The following is an 18,009-nucleotide window of genomic DNA, read 5'->3' on the forward strand; positions in this document are numbered from 1 at the left end:
CCATTTTATGTAATATCTAAAGTTTTAAAGATGTGCTTGCACAGCAGAAGAAATAATTGGGAAAAAAGTTAGAGCAAAAACAGTTTTAGAATTTGATCATGACTCCCAGAATCGAAATGAGATCTGAAGGTTCCCACCCCTACGGGATGTATGACAACGATGCATCATTAATCGTAATCAAATTGGATCGAACCGTGGGCCTCTGAATCGTAATTAAATCAAATCGTGAAATACCCATAGATTCCCACCCCTACCATTGACCCTTATCCAACAGCCCTTATATCATATCTTAGATGCGTTTCAGGAAAATGGGTCTACATCATGGGCCATACACCAGGCAAAGAAGAAGGGCACAGAGCCGTCTCGTAGAGGGTGCTCTAGGCTGAGATATTGTATTTAGTATGCTCTCGGGGAGGTCCGCAGCCGAGAAAGCTCTGAGAACCAATGTTGGTTCCTCCAGAGCGGGGCCACCAACAGAACCTTGTTTTTCTGTTCCCTGATTTGCCTGATTACCTGTGGGATCAGGGCGATTGGGAGATACAGTATCCTTCTAAGTCAGAGGAAACTGCGAATCAATTGGGCGAACAACAAAAGTGAAAGAAAGAAAGCTTCTAAAGTCTGTGAAATGGAGAAAAAACCCTGAGTCCATGTTAAGAGTCTGCACACCTGTTGCACAATGCAGAACTGCATTTCTGATGTAAATCCAGGTCATCAGAAAAATCACCTGAGCCAGGACAGAATCTGGGCCAGAGAAAAGTACAGCTGGACAGAACAGGTACATCTGGAGTAAAGACACTGCTGAGCCATTCAAACCAAAGAAAGCAGGCCAAGGAGGAGAGAAACTCAAACTAAACTACATCTTACCCTTAAAACACCCTAATCAGCAATCTAGAGTGACCACACCTAACATAAATAAATCTATCTTAAATAAAACTGTTCTAAACAATGCATACTTACACTTCTTTAATGTGACATGTCAGAGATAGTTTGTGTATAGCAATGATTTCAAATAACCATCTTCACACGTCTTTTTATGGTAAATTATTATCATAGCTAGAAATTGCTTTCTTCTTAGATATTGTTGGCTGTATCTGTTGTCATAGAAACAGGTAAAAGCATGTCAGGATGCTTAGCCACCTCTGAATTACAAAACACTAAACACAAAAACACTCACAAAAGTGGAAAACATTGCACACTGTTGTAAACTCCCACATAACAACAGACCATAAGTGCTCTCAGAGGCCCACACACACGCCCTCAGTCATAACACCCTCACACACACACACACAAAAGCAACATAGACAACAGCACCCTGTACACTCATAGAGAGATATACTGCAACATAATCTGAAACACAACAATATATGTCTGCTAAATGATACTGCAAACACACACATAATGTCTAGTCATACTTGAATAGAAAGGGAGCAGGCAGCACCTCCATTACCAGATTTTATAGGCCTCATAAACAGCTATGCTTTTGAGGGACATTAAAATATCATCATGCCAGCAGTAAATTAACACTGGTCTGTTTAAACTTAAAGTGTTTTGATTATAAAACAGCACTAGTGTGTAGTTTCTGCAGAGCTGTTCCTCTTTGTCTTTTCACATGCTGCTTTCTGTTATTCTTATTATGCCAAACGGTCATATTTCTCTCTCTCCTCCTTTATCCCTGTGAAGTTCATGTTAAGCTACTAATGAACTGCAGCTAACTATAGTAGCAATAAAAAAGCAGTCTGAAATATTTTAATACTTTTTTTTAACACAGGATAATTGGATCGAGCGTTATAACGTGCACAGTTTAAGAAATCAAAGTAATATAAACAGATCCCCACAAAAACATGTACAGTACTTGTAGCATGTCAACTTTAGTGAGTCACTCCATAACACTCATCTCAGCTATAACCGGTCAGAAAAACACTAAACCATCAAAAACCTATGACTTTGACTGACAGTGGACAGATGTTGCCTGATGAGTGTACAAACTAACACAAACACACTATACACACACAAGTGGTGATTAACTTGTCTTCTAAAAAGTATTAATGGACAGCTCAACTGCGATATTATACAATTATGTTAAATAAAAATAAAATCTAAACATTCCCAGTCAACACAGATGTGGCCTTGAGTGTCATTTAGGCTTGAAAAAACTAAACCACTGGACATTGTTGTTGTCTAAGTAGGGTCATCAGTACTGATGGGTTCAGCTCTGCAGAGACCCAGTGCTCATCCGGTCCACCTGGACCATGAGACTTTATTACACCGGGGCCACAGATCCTCACTAATGATGTTAAATCTGCCGAGACTGAGCTCTCACTAAACATGCCATCCAGCTGATAACAAACCAGACAGCTGGATAAACCCCTGAGGAACTCAGAAACAGCAGCACTATCCAATAAAATGTTTGAAAAAGTATGAGTAAATATAGTTAAAATATTTCTTATACACATAGTCTTTATTTTTATACTCACTTTATAAATATTAATTTACACACGGTTTTCAACCTTTCTTCCTTTTCACAAAGATAGTTCAAGAATTAATCAAACCATGACAATCTTTCTGAATGGATAATGGACGAATAGTTAGGTTTGACAACATGCACACTTAGACAACCAAAAAGCCTGATGGGAAACACTGAAATATGAAAGCTCAATATAACTGATACAACAAGGAAAGTGCATAGAAGGTCAAATAATGACAACAACATACAGACCGACAGACGTGGAAAGCATGAACAGACATCAAAACTGTCTCTTTCTGTATGGAAAGCAAAAAAAAAAAAAAAAAAGACCAGACCAGCATAAATGTGCCATGTCTGGGATTAAAGCAGCGGTACAGGACAGGAGGCAGCCATTTTATGTTTAAACTGGCCGCTTACCTTTTCTGATGCAGATAAGCTCATGTACTCCACAATTCCGCTCTCCACCTGCAGAGACAAAGCAACATTTAATGACAAACAATGTACACATGCAACAACCAGTGTTGGGAAATTTTTCGCAATTTTGCACTACTCCCTAAAAAAGGAACTAATTACGTTACTTAGTAAAAATTTATGTAAAGTATTGCATTACATTACATTTTGTATTACTTTTTAAATCTGCGTTGGGCTTACTTGTTTGTTTTTAATATATAAAAGTTCTTCTTTTTTTTTCAAATGTAAAAGCCCTGTTATGACAAAAGCTAAATCAATGAGGCTCGGGCTGAAGGAAATGTAAATTCAGGCCTGTATAGTAAAAGGTGCAGCTCAAACTAACCGCATGAAGAATATGACGCAGGAGAAGAAAGTTCAACACTATTCAGGAATAACAAAAATGAAACATACATGTGTCATTATTGCTTAGTATGGTTGAATTGGATCATCGAAGGTCAGCAGCAAAGACATTGGTTAATAAAATGGGAGTAAAAACAAATTCTATTTGACTTATTTAACATTTAATTATTGCAGGTTTGTATAATTTTTTACTGAGTTTATTCTGAGTTTGCATTAAGGGCTGCACTATTAATCACATGCGATTGTCATGCGTGTCTCGTCAGTAAAGCTTGTTCTGTGATTAGTACTAAATATCCATCACCTGCTTTCAAATGGAGTGTCACTTACTACACAGAGCTGACAAGTAGATCGCTGACAAGCTATGGAATACTGCGATATTGAACGTGATATTACGTAGCTTGTCAGTGAACTACGACTTCGACGTATATTAAGTGCCGTTCCTTTTGAAAGCAGATGATGGACATTTACTACTAATCACAGAATCAGCTTTACTGACTGAAGATTAATTGTGCAGCCCTAGTTTGCATTCGACTATTTTATTAATTTTAAGGAATAATGTATGTGTTCATATTTAGTTTAGAACTACAGTAAGTATCACATTCACACAGCGCACTCAAAGCCTCTGCACCTACTCCAAATTTCTCTCAACATGGCAACATAAGAGCTGTCACTCAATACATACACTGGAGTTACTTATTTGAAAATGTAAATCAGATATTTCCTTCTAAATTAAAAAGTAATAAGTTACTTTACTAGTTAGTTAAAAAGTAATCTAATTACGTAACTTGAGTTACTTGTAATGTGTTACCTCCAACACTGACAACAACACATTAAACAGAGACAAACATAGAAACAGACAGACACTTATAACTAATGCACATGACACTTTGAGACTTTATCACATTGGCAAAACACTGGACACTATGAATCCATGAAATGGATTTCAAAGAAACAATATGAGATTTGACACAAGAGAAACATCTTTGTGTTGATATTTGACACCTTGAATTGGTGCTGTTATTTTTTATTAAAACTAAATTCAAGCAACTAAGCCATTTAAAACTGATTGAAAACTGAAAATATAAAAATAATAGCTAATTCAAGATATTAATAAACACCATAGTTATAATAATTGTACAAAAATATTACTTAAATAAAACCTAAATGTTAATGGTCTTTTTACCGCAAGGTCTCTTTACACTGTTAAAGGCATTTCACTGATTGTTTTTTAAATCTGACAACACTTACAATCAGGGCTGGCTAGTAACTGATTACATGTAGTAGGATTACATAATCAGATTCCAAATATTACGTACGTGGAATTAGAGTATGTTACATTAATGTATTACATGATTACATATTTTAACACAATGGCCATAAATTATTCATAAATTATTGATGCAGTGATTCCCAAATAGTCTGTGACCCAAACTCCTTAAACAACAGATTCACATGTTTTAGTTCTCTGACATCGGTTAAATGTCAGATTTACATGCAGGTCAAATGAAATGTTTCTATTGTGTTCAAGTAAAAAAAAATATTTTTTATATTTTTATGATTAATTAATTAATGCATGTTTATCCACTCACAAATCCACTTTCAGTTTTTACATTAAGTGTAGTATGAGAAACCTTGCTTTTTTATAACAATGTGGTATGTTTAATGGTTAGCTTAAAAAAATTCAGATAAAAAAGTAATCTAAAAATTATTAGAGTACATTACCGAGAATGACCAACCTTAATGATGCTACTAAACGACAGTTTTAATCGGTAATCAGTAACAGACTGCAATTTAGAAATCCACCCAACACTACTTGCAGTATTAAAAACATGCATTTTGGCATCTACCTTCTCAGACAACCTTTTAATGTGCCCCAGCATCTAACTTTGGCAAGCTTAACCTACTGTAAGTCCTTAATATGCCCTGCTAAATAACCTCTCACAGGTAATGAATTCAAACAGGGATCACTGTTGTGTTAATCTGAACTCTGTGCAGTTAAAACTCAGACGCACAATCTCAGACATCACCTCAGCAGATCGGCTCACTTTACACTTTGCAGCTGTGCTCGGGTGTTTGTGCTGGGACAGTTCAGGTCAGAAATGTCTTTAAAGCTGAAACCCACACTCATGCATAAGAAAGCAGAAAAAGGAGTTTCCATTATGTGCAGCGTAAGACTAACCCATGATGGTCTGCAGAAGATTTCAGCTGGCATTGGTTGGACTCAAACCTGGGATTGAGTGAAGTGATACCCCACACCAGAGCTAAGCATGGAGCCGTGCTTAAATGGTAAAACAAATGGACTGTGTCTGTGTGATGACAATCATCATTAATAATGTTCGAACACAAATGATGATGATCGACAATATCATACAGTAAGATGGTGAATCACTGTAGCTTTGACAACACATTACACTATATTTTTAAATATATATTAAAATGGAAAAGTCATTGTAACAATATTTTATAATATTATGGTTTTCACTGTATTTTTTGTCTAATAAATGCAGCCTCAGTGAGCACAGAGTTTAGATTTAAACAATAATATTATTTATATTTTTAAACATGTAAAATAAATATTATTATTGTGATTACTGGATGACATTGTCCTTATGTTTCTCAAACCTTCATACACAAAATTGACCCATTTGACCTCATTTTAATTCAAGTGCTTCTTGAACTAACAAATGAACAATATATTGTATGGTTCTTCAGTCTGAGAACCCTTGGAGTCCTGAATGAGGATCTCTGCACTGCCAAGTGCTTTATTCAACTCAGTGTTCAACTGTAAATAGGTTGTTTGCCTTTGTCTACTTTTCTTCAAACCACATTCAGTGCAAGGGTTTAGTTCAGTTATTTAAAAAAAATAATCAATTCAGCTCAACTACATTTGTATAGTGCTTTCACAAAATATATTGTTTTAAAGTAACTTTACAGAAACTGCATGTTTAAATTTAAATCTGCTTAGTGTTGAAAAAGGGAGACTTTGATTCTGGCTGAGATGTGTGGGGGGTTGTAATGTCAGGTTGACCTGCAGAGGTTGTTTGCCAGAATGTGAGTAAAGGTCATTCTGGAGGAGAGAGAGATGGAAGCAGCCAAGGATGTCAGTTTATGCATTCTTAATGTGTGCTGTCAACCTGTAACCCGATCGAAAACCCAGACATCTGTGATGTGGAGCCTAATCATGGTAGAATTACATCTAAGACTAAATTTCACAATGTGGATCTTTCCATGGTAATGAAGCTTGATCACTGCTATTATAACAATACTGTAAATTGGAAGCATCTCGATTACTGCTCACTGGAAGCTCACATACTGCAATATGAAGACAGATTCAGTCCCAATGATCTGCATCATCTACAGTATGTAAAAAAAAAAAAAAAAAAAAAAAAGTAAACACTGCCAGTTTAATTTTGAACATTCTCACAGGGTACTCCGGGTCCATCATAACCCACTAATATGCTGTAATTGTCCATCACATGGCTTGTGTGTGAAATGACCAACAGATGAATATTCAAACAGAAAGATAATATGACGAATAAAATAATTAAAAATGTGTTCATAAGAACGATGAAAATAATTCTGACAAATAGCTTTCACACAAAACTCGCCTGCAGAGAGGGAGAATTCTTCACAAGAGCAACTGACATGCTCTTTTCTCACACAGCCAGTGTGGTGCACGAGCAGATTAAAATCACATTAAGATCTAATAGCTCTGCTAAATATGCAATAACTTCCATCTTGTTGAACTGAAGTTGAACTCACAAAATTTGAGGTGTCCTGTTGCAATCCCTCCATCTGCAGTTTAGCTTCAGCCCATTGTTTTGGGACCATCTAATGCACATTGCACATAATATGGCACAGATATCTGAACACTGATTTATTACTTGTGCATATATTCTGAGCACAAGGTTTAAATTAAATAAGTTGAAGAGCATTTTCCCCAACTAATTGGGTGGTTCACAGTCAGAATAAACTGCAGAGTGGACCAGATAGTCGGAATCTTTGAGGTCTGTGATTTATCTCCAAAGATTCTGCTCAGCAGGTCAGTTCTGATTCAGTCCTGAGGGAAACAGTTTGATTGATGCCAAGTCTGTAAATAAAGTAAGTAAACTAAGCCAAGGTAGGTTGCAGGGCCAAACCCTAAGTACTTTTGTCCTCTCTCTCTTTCATCCATCTCACCTTCTCAGATGGGGCTGTTTTGTATTTATAGAGACCCGTCCCAGTTTATACAGGTATTTCCCTCTATTTATTCAGACCCTAGAATGTGGAAAAAACGAAGAGAGAAAGAGGGGGAAGAAGTGCCCTTGTATCTGAAAGTCAAGTCAAACTTTGCAAAGCACAATGTATCCACCAAAGGAAATTGATAGTGGTAAACAGAACAATGCTTTTTTAATACAAAAAGTGTAACTCCTTCAGTATTCTCTACTAATATTTTTTCTCATAATGCATTTCAAATTTGTCCCAGAGATCACAGGTGGATGCAGTTTATCAGCTCAGTAGGAGCGTTAAGTACAGTATAGTAACTGTGAGAACCATAAAAACTGACATGACCTCCAAACTAATTTATATATATATATATATATATATATATATATATATATATAGAATCCTTCCTGTCTGGGCTTAACAGCTCCAGATTCTGTGTGTGCTATTTTCACCATCTCTCACTCTCTCTATTAAGAAAACATCTTATCCTCACAGACTGACAGATTTACACACAAATCCGCTTTGGCTTCAAAAACAACAGCACACAGAAGCAGCTCACCAGAGGGGATGTAATGAAAATGCCACTGAGGAACAGAAAAAACCTGTCATTTTCCAATATCCCTTTGTAGGTTTGGTGACTGACTACTGAAACTCAGTCGAAATTATCTTTTTTGATTGGTCTTTTAAATGTGGTTGTGGATTATTTCTTGGTCAGGCTGAAGATTGTTTGTATGCATTATGCTTTGTTATGGGTTAAGGATGAGTGTGTACAATACATGGGTGTTTTTTTTCCCAAATGTAGTTACACCTATAACATTTTCCCCTATTTATAGTAAATTTATTTTAATTTCAATTAACTTTTAAAACTAAGAATTTCCAACACCATATACATTTTTTTTTTACTTTAGTAAAAAGGGTGGGGGACCTTTATATTTCACATTATGAATTCTGACTAGAATAGTGCAATCAATGCTACATTAACGCAACACTGGAGCAACTGCTCAAACGTGATGTCATAAATGCCTATTGGATAGATAAAATCACAACCACTAGAATGACTGAATAATAAGAAAAGAAACATAGAACCAGATGGCAAACTATACACTTTAAAAATGTAATTAGGTGACAAATGAAAATCATTTGTCCTGGAGAACGTAAACAGCATGAACCAGAGAACAGACTGGACAAACTAAATGCCATATGACCTCACATTCAAAAATCACTCGATAAGATGTGCAAAACATATTTTTTTTAAAAAGGCAGTTTTTATTTAATTATTGGGCTCTGCACCTAAAATACACCCATGAAGCAAAGCCTGTTATACACTAAATTCAAAATTAAATTTACCTCTGTCATTAAAACCAAAACCTCAATTTTCACAACAATGTGTGCGCGCGCACGCATGTGTGTTAGTACTGGTACGAGTCTATTAATTCTGGGAACATGACGGTGAGTACAATTCTAGCAGTCAGAGTCCAATCAACACATTACAGTATTTTTAGGCTTTACAGTGTGTGGCGAACAAGCTGAGCCCTTATTATCAATGGTTTAAGAAAAGAATAATCTCTGACATACAGTTTCAAGACAGAAAATCATTTATAGAAACGGTTTAAATGCAGTTAAAGATCCATTTTAGACCATTTACTTGCTATTAATCATCTTCAAATCTGACAAAACTTTGTGAAATAACTAAATGCGTGTACATTGGAACAATAAGGGCTGAGGGTTGGGTAGTGTAATTTAATATGAACCAACTCTATCAGCCAACAGTTTAAACTTCTGCCAACTCCATTAAAGAATCATTAGAGCTTGATTCATGGGGACAATTAACACCCTTCCAGACCACAGTCTCCGGAGTGATCATAGCTTTCAAAATAATATATTAGAGACTGCCCTAAATGCATATGGGTCATCTGCGCTTTTGTCTGGCACTGTTTGAATTTTAATTTCATATGAAGCAAAATGTGATTGTAAAGTGAAAAATGACTCAATATCATAAGCGGAGGAAATAATTAATTTAGCAGATGCTTTTATCATTGGTGACTATCACTTTAAGTGTCTTGATCTACTATGTTGGTCCAGGATTGCTAATATACAGTCTAACACCACTGGGACTTTCTACTGTTAATATCCCTTTTTGTGTCCATTAGTAGTGGGGATCTTCAGTGACTCTTTCTGCATGTCTTTCTGAGAGCGAATTTCTGTCAACGAATTAATAACTCAACAGTCAGTTGGTTCAAATTCAAACACTGATTAATTCAGGAAGGAAACATGTACTGCAACTGACTTTATAAGTGAGTTGGTGAATCATTCAAATAAACTATTCGTTCAAATCTATTCATTTATTCAGAAGCGCCCACTACCGTGTTATTCTTAGTGACATCCAATGATACTTTCTGTTTTGACTTCGTTTGAAAATATTTAAATTTGAGGAGTTAAGATTAATATATATATACACACACACACATATATACATATATATATATATATATATATATATATATATATATATATATATAATAATAATTAATAAATAAATAATCTTAACCTCATAAACTAAAACACATAAGTTAGGGTATTTAAGTTGGGTTAGTTCACCCAAAAATGAAAATGAAGCAGTGTGTAATGATACGACCTTTGTAATCATCGGGAAGAAGGAGACGGGAACCGGCGCACAATCAATGAAACTTTAATAATTGAAAAATAAACACAAAACAGCGCACCAGCCCCTCACGGACGACTGGTGCGCACAAAGTAAAAAGCAAAACATAAAATATGGCCTAGGCCTGGTCCTCTCTCGTTCTTCATTATAGTCGCTCCAGTTTTATATCCTTCCATCTCCTACGTGGGACTCGATACCGGCGGTGGGGCGCAGGTGCAGCGCATCTCCAATCACTACACCTGGCCTCACACCTCGTTCCCACGCCTCTCGGCCCCGCCCCACTCGCCACACAGTGTTTTACTCACCCACGAGGGCATCCAAGGTGTACAGGTGCTGGTCATCTAATTAGAATATCATCAAAAATGTGATTTATTTCACTAATTCCATTCAAAAAGTGGAACTTGTATATTATATTCATTCATTGCACACTGATATATTTCAAATGTTTATTTCTTTTAATTTTGATGTTTATAGCTGACAACTAAGGAAAATCACAAATTCAGTATCTCAGAAAATAGAATATTGTGAAAAGGTTTAATATTGAAGACACCTGGTGCCACACTCTAATCAGCTAATTAACTCAAAACACCTGCAAAGGCCTTTAAACGGTCTCTCAGTCTAGTTTTGTAGCCTACACAATCATGGGGAAGACTGCTGACTCGCTTCAAAAGGGACTGGACTGCTGCTGTGTGGTCCAAAGTTATGTTCTCTGATGAAAGAAAATTTTGCATTTCCTTTGGAAATCAGGTTCCCAGAGTCTGGAGGAAGCGAGGAGAGGCACACAATCCACGTTGCTTGAGGTCCAGTGTAAAGTGTCCACAGACTCCATGCCACGCCGCATTGCTGCAGTAATTCAGGCAAAAGGAGCCCCAACTAAGTATTGAGTGCTGTACATGCTCATACTTTTCATTTTCATACTTTTTAGTTGGCCAAGATTTCTAAAAATCCTTTTTTTGTATTGGTTGTCAGTTATAATCATCAAAATTAAAAGAAATAAACATTTGAAATAAATAAGTCTGTGTGTAATTAATGAATATAATATACAAGTTTCACTTTTTGAATGGAATTAGTGAAATAAACTTTTTGATGATATTCTAATTATATGGCCGCTCAGAAGTGACCCACATGGAAACACAGCGGAGAGATCAAAACAAGACAACGGTCTAATTAGAAGTACAAAATGAGGATTTGTAAAGAAGAATGTCGGAGGATTTCGAAAATAAGCCAAGAGGAGACTGGTTTTCCTTTGCTAAAGTAAGGAAACTTATATTCTTCTGCTCCTATTAACATACATCAAACTGCTTCGGTGTACAACTGAAACAAGTGATTATTACAGTATGTTTTGAATATGAATATTTTTCTTACAAAAACGCATCGAGGAGGCCTTTGTTCACCCCCTGGAGCTGTATAAGACATTTTGTTTTTATGGAAGGGTGCTTTTTATTTCACTTCTTTTGGACTGAAGCAATGCAAGACCTACTGACTTCAATGAAAGAGCTTGAAAGATCAAAGATAATATTTTATTTAACTCCGACTGGATTCGTTAGAAAGAAGAAAGCCATACACACCTAGGATGCCTCGGGGGTGAGTAAAACAGCCTAATTTTTGGGCTAAAAAACCCTTTAATATTAACTTATAGTTGAAATGTTGTATAAAAGCAGTTTTGGTCTGAATATCAAAACCATGTTTCTTTCTGTTTCAGATTTGTAGTGTTGGGTTGAGAGTTTCAGTATCGGTTACATGTAGCTGTCTTGACTAACTATGACCCAGACTGATAGCCAGACAGAGAAGAGACAACTTTGCCCTAGAGAGTCTCACTATTTCTCTCTCTCTCCAGCACACACATTACCAGTCTGACACACAACGCCGCAATTAACAGTTTGGCCCTCTAAGGGAGCTCCTATTCACTACAGTCTACATTTCTTTCCCTTTCTTTCTTACTTACGCGCTCTCTCTCGTTTTCATTCTCTAGGGAGATAGAGAAGCAATTTAAATCAAGACACATAAAAGCTAATGGGCATTTGCAAACAAGTCTTAAAATCTGCACTAGATCTGAAATCCCAAACCAATTAGACAGAAGATTCTGATTGCTGGCATACGCCTCTCTACAACAACTCCTCCAGGCTGCTTACGGTCCTGTTGAGAGTTTTAAATCAAATGTGAGAACAGCTAGTTTAAATAACACTGATTAAATTCCATTTGTTTTCACTGATCATTTATTGATTAGATGCAATTTAATCTTGTAATCTGTGAGAGGTGTTAACTCTGCTAATCTGGAAATAACCAGCAGAAGAGAGAAAGAAGAACATTTAAATGTCTTGTTTGCTTTCTTCTTAGCAAGCACACAAGTAGACCAACAATACACAGCAATTATGGCCCTGCATGTCCACTCTCTGGAGTCCTCCGCTGCCGGTGGGAGAGGGAATGGGGCTCTGTGGGTGTGTTTTGGTGAGTGGACTCTGCTGGGACTTCATTTACTTCATGCTCTGCATTCTGACTTTGCATTGGATCAGGTTCATGATCTGTCTGCGCTGATCGGAGTCATGAAAACAGACTTTGCAGAAGTAAGACTCTTGAGAACTGCACCACAGCTGATGCAGTTGATTTCATGCACAAGATGCCCCTAAAGACTGTCTTTGTCCACTGTGTGGGTTTGTATGTAAATGTAAGTCTAGAGGCAAAGTACAGGCAAGTCTTAGCAGTTTTTCAATTTGCATTTCTTTCTGTTTTAATCAAATAGTGTGGCAAAAAGTGAAATATCTGATGTGAAATGAAAAATGCTTATCATAATGAGTACTGCTAGTTCAGAAATACAGTGCGAGATATTCTCTTTGGGATAAACCACAGTTGGCCAAGAAGTGAAATCAACATCCCACGGGCAGCAGGAGAGAACCACAGAGAGAGAGAGAAATGAAAGATATTATACAGTCATCTTGCAATTACAGATTTGTTCGGCATCATACCCATATCTGTCAACATTTTGGCTTCCAAAATCTGGGAGTCCTCTGAGGATTTTATTATTTTTTTCCTAATTGACTTGTTACAATTTTATTTTTATTTTTTTGCTGGAACACCACCGGAGTCTTTTCTTCCCATTCCGCTTGATTCCCACATCTGATACCTGTGCAGATATCAACGGTGCAACTGGGTTTGAGGTTGCCAGGTTGAGGTCACAAATGGGTTGACATTTTTATGATGTATCAATTGTGCGAGTAGGATGAGTTTCATCCATGAGCTGGCAACTGGACAACCTTGGGATATTATATTGATGTGATCATTCATATAACGAGGTTTGGGCCACACAAATTTCGGGAGCTTCACTGGAGAAATAACAAAACAGCAGGGGTGCGGAAGAATCCGGGGAAAAATGGGAGTGTTGACAGGTATGATCATACCCATTCAAATGTGCCCCCTCAAAACATGAGCCAAGTTCATTTTGAATGATACGTTCATTAAAATATTTGTACCTTTAGTAATTGTCAATCAAGTTGAAAGTCTTCTGTAAAGAAAATAATTACATATAAAATTTTTCTTAAATAAGTTACAATTTTTATTCAGCAAGATGCATTAAACTAACCAAAAGTGACAGCAAAGAAATGTACAGTATAATAAAAAATAAAACAATAACAAAAATTATATATAAAAAAATGCTGCTTACACATTTTTCTTTCTATTCATTAATAATGTATCATGTTTTCCACCAAAATATTGGGCAGCACAACTGATTTGTGTCTTCTTAATAATAATAATAATAATAATAATAATTATAAATGTTTTATGAGAAACAAACCAGTATATCAGAATGTTTTTCCCAAGGTGTGTGATACCGAAGACTAGAGTAATGGCTGCTGAAAATTCAGCTTTGATATCAGAATAAACAACATTTTAAAATATATTAATTAAAACAATTTAAAATGAGGAAATATGCACATTATTTCCCAAACTTTCAGCAAAGTATTATGAAAAAGGAAAAAAGTAAAGAAAAATGTATTGTATTCATGTCTAAATTAGACCCATCCAATCGACTGACAACTTCCACAGATCATTTTGCTTTAAAATGAAAATTGTCATCAAATTCCCCTTCACGTCACTCAAAACACTTATGACAATTTTTTTGTGTGGAACTCAAAGGCTGGAATTATCAAAATGTCAGAGGAAAAATAGAAAACAGCAGAATATTTCACATGATTTCTTTACTGGTTCTGGTTTCTAAATCTTAAACCAGAGTTTGACCAACCAGTGCATAATTTCTATTTTTTTTTTTACAAGAACATTTAGAAACAGCAAATTTAAAGATCCTTCTAGAAAAAGTCAGACAGCAGATCTAAAAAATGCACATATATTAATAATCATATGTAACCGTTTTGTGTCGATGCAGTCACTCTGGTGTTAACAGGAAATGGCAGCTATTTAATGTGATTAGTAATGGAGCTCAAGGAGCTGAGGGTACATTGCCTCCAGAGCTGAAATAACATTACTTGTAAACAACTCTGTCAGATTTTCACATCCTAGTTTTCTCATTTACAGGTAAAAGGAGGCAACACACTAATGGGGAGTCAAATGACCGATGAGACAATTCACTTGTGAACAGTAAGTCTTATCCACCTATATATTAAATAAAAGCATCTTTAACAAAACTCAATGCACCTGATTCATTACGTGCTAGAATCATTTGAGGGTTTTAAAAGGTTGTCCTTTATAGACATCTTTCAGAGTCTGAATTCACCTTTCAGCGCTAACGATAAAGTGCCTTTTTTTAGATATGGCTGAATTACTTCCTTGTAATCATTTCAAATTTGTCCTTCATGTGCAACAAAAGGCTGCAAGTGACGTGTGAAATTAATGCACCATGTTTTCAAAATCCATCACGCTGGCCGTCAAGTTCTCTTCCTTACAGTATTTATTTACAAAAGTAAACAACTCACAAAACAGCAGTTCAGCAAACAGAACCTCACGACCACACAAACCTGAACACCAGATGTTTGCCATAAAAAATAAAAATGTTGAGTTCTTCATACAAGAGGTTCATGGGAATCAAACAGAAAAGAACAAAAGCAGGAGCTCTTTCAGGGGCAACACACTTCACTGAAGTGATAACAGTTAAACAAGCACTCAACAGCCTCTTTTTTCATCCTATTCTTCCTTATCAGCAATCCACATCCTGCTCGATGTGCAGTTCCTTTTGTTAAGCCAACATGAATTTTGGTTTTATTCTCTGCAGAACAGCAGTGAAGTGCTGTAAATATTTGATGTGGACTCACTGTGCCAACAGCTGAGAGTGGAGCAGAGAGGAGATAAAGTATCTGATTGTCCGGAGGCAGAATCGGGCTGTTTGGATGTCAATGTGTCAATACGGTTAACTGACCTGAGGTGCAATGCAAAATAACCAGCACCAGTCATAAGCAATGCAGGTTTTCTGGGATCTCTACATGACACATCTGCTTTTCTATTAAATATATAGATTTACACAGAATCTGAGTGGACTACAAATTGACTTTCCCCATTTCGCTTTCACATTCTTACAGATTTTTGGCAAAAGGATTGAACACTGGATTCTGCAGTGTACAGTTAGCTCAGGAGATTATTTATTATTTATTACGAGCATTATTATCTTTAAGGTCAAGAGATCACATTATGCATCTGACATCATACAATAATGATGACAAAAGCATAGTTTCAGAATTTGCTGTCAAATTATCTTTTCCTTTAGGGGGAACGATGCAAAATAGATTCTCAAAAGGAGCAAAATGATTCTAAAAGCTGTATACTCCCAGCTGTAGAACAACAAAAGTAGAGGAAAAAAAAATAGATGAAGAGTGTTTGCCTTCCTACTGAGGGTAAGTTAACGTGCATGCAGATTCAATTGTACTTTTTAAAGCAAACTTTAATACATTTAAAAATATTACTAATCTCTATCAACCAGCAGATTTCAGTTGAACTGAAACATTACACATTCAGTAAGAACTCTCTTCTCATGTGGAGGCTGTGTGTGTGTGTGTGGGTGTGTTGGTGCTGGCTTGCAGTCATGATCAATAAAAAGAAAAAAAAAAAGATCAAGCCTTTTAAACAATCATAATCCAGTTACACAGTGAGAACTGATCTTTACATACAAAATAACATATTGATAAACTTGAGCCAGCTGATATACACACACCACCTACATAAACTGCATACATTCAAAATTTTATATTCTCGATGTGAAGCCAGTTATATTGCAAAGAGTTAACGCAATGAAACGAAAAAAATAACATCTATGCGAACGACATCAGTGCTCAAGAGCAAAGATAAGAAAGCAACGTAATGCTTAAATAGGAAAATCTCAGCTAAATAGACCTCGCGCAACCTGTATGAGTGTCTCGAAATAATACACAAAGACTGAACACTGGTTTTAAAACAGCCTCGATTTCTATACTATCCCCGAGTTACATCACAGGCGGCGGCACACTGCCAAATGGAGAAGTGAAACCACCGGATTTCCTCAATGAAGCGACCTGCACCTGCTGACAGCACCGGTTCTCTCGCACTTCAGTGGAAGAAACCATCAAATAGTCAGCGAAAGTAACAGAGATGCCGGTTGATTGAGGAAGTCGGCAGTGCGGGAGCTGTTCTTTCAGCACCACAATCACTTCATTCCACACTGGAAAGACAAACTTTACCACCAACGTCCCTTTAACACAGAAGCACTCTATGCCACAGACAGTGGGGAAATAGACACATTTAACCACTTCACGTACAGCTAAGCTAAGGGCTTTGGAAAGAGCAGTGAGTTTGAGAGAGCAGGAGAGCGGTATTGGCCTACTTACCATCTATCGCCATGATGTTCTGGTCTGGACTGAACCATGGCGCGCGCTTAAAACGGGGTGGGCTCGACCGCTCCTGTGCGCGGGGGAGGAGAGGGGGATGCGCATCAGATGGTACATTCTGGAATGATAGAAAAATCTACGCTGGATTCCTGCTGCGCTCTTAGCAGGATCCTGATTAACTGTTTTCAAATAATAGTGCCTTAGCGTGGGATGAATTACAAGACAGAAGTCGAAAACCCAAAATTACGTGATTTCCCGCAAATTAACAAGTCAATTAAGTGAATAATTTGAAACAATCGAATTTTGTGCGTCAAAGCATGTCAATGATTACGTTGTATAGCCTAAATTAGTACATGATGAAATATTATACAAGGCACAGCTAGAGATTCAAAAAGAAAACATAAACCCTTGAAAACTCAGTTTGATACAGCTCAGTTTACAAATTTCTTTACAGTTCTTTTAATTAGTGGGTAGCTGGTTTGTTGAATTTAAAGTAATATCTCACACAAAAATGAAAAATTGCTGAAAATGTTCTCACCCTCAGGCCATCCAAGATGTAGATGAGTTTTTTTTCTTATTTAGAATAGATATGGAAAAATGTAGCATTACATAACTTGCTCACTAATGGATCATCCACATTGAATGGGTGCCATCTGAATGAGAGTCCAAACAGCTGATAAAAAAAAAAAAAATCACAACATACAATCAACAAGTAATTCAGGTGACTCCAGTCCACCAATTAATGTCTTGTGAAGTGAAAAGCTGTTTGCAATAGCATAAAATCCATCAAGAAATTTTTACCTTCAAACCATTGCTTCAAGTTAATCCATAGATACAACACTTACTCCTCCAGTTTATTCCTTTATATTTATTGCCATATCAACTTACATACAGTAGCAGACAACATTCCACAGACAATCCAATAAATATATTAGGTATTTCTGGGTCCTTGTGACATAAAAATTGGACAGACCAAATACAATTATATACAATTTCGATATTCAAATTGCAACAAACATTAGCGGTGATCGTTTTGATCCTAAATTCTACCAGCTTTGCTGGGC

The 18,009-nt window shown here is 36.5% G+C and overlaps 1 protein-coding gene across 1 annotated transcript in view; it reads right to left on the reverse strand.

The window, feature by feature from the left end:
* Window positions 1–16,966, reverse strand: part of LOC113074867 (synaptotagmin-14-like) — a 40,191-nt gene extending 23,225 nt beyond the window's left edge. Inside the window, exons 1-2 of the mRNA XM_026247592.1 lie at window positions 16,946–16,966; window positions 2,882–2,929 (exon numbers count right to left, since the gene is read on the reverse strand). Coding sequence (XP_026103377.1) covers window positions 2,882–2,929; window positions 16,946–16,958 — 61 coding nt within the window. The 5' untranslated portion in view covers window positions 16,959–16,966. The remainder of the gene's footprint in view (window positions 1–2,881; window positions 2,930–16,945) is intronic.
* Window positions 16,967–18,009: the final 1,043 nt, after the last annotated feature.

The sequence above is a fragment of the Carassius auratus genome, unplaced genomic scaffold (genome assembly GCF_003368295.1).
Source record: "Carassius auratus strain Wakin unplaced genomic scaffold, ASM336829v1 scaf_tig00015539, whole genome shotgun sequence".
Taxonomy (NCBI): domain Eukaryota; kingdom Metazoa; phylum Chordata; class Actinopteri; order Cypriniformes; family Cyprinidae; genus Carassius; species Carassius auratus.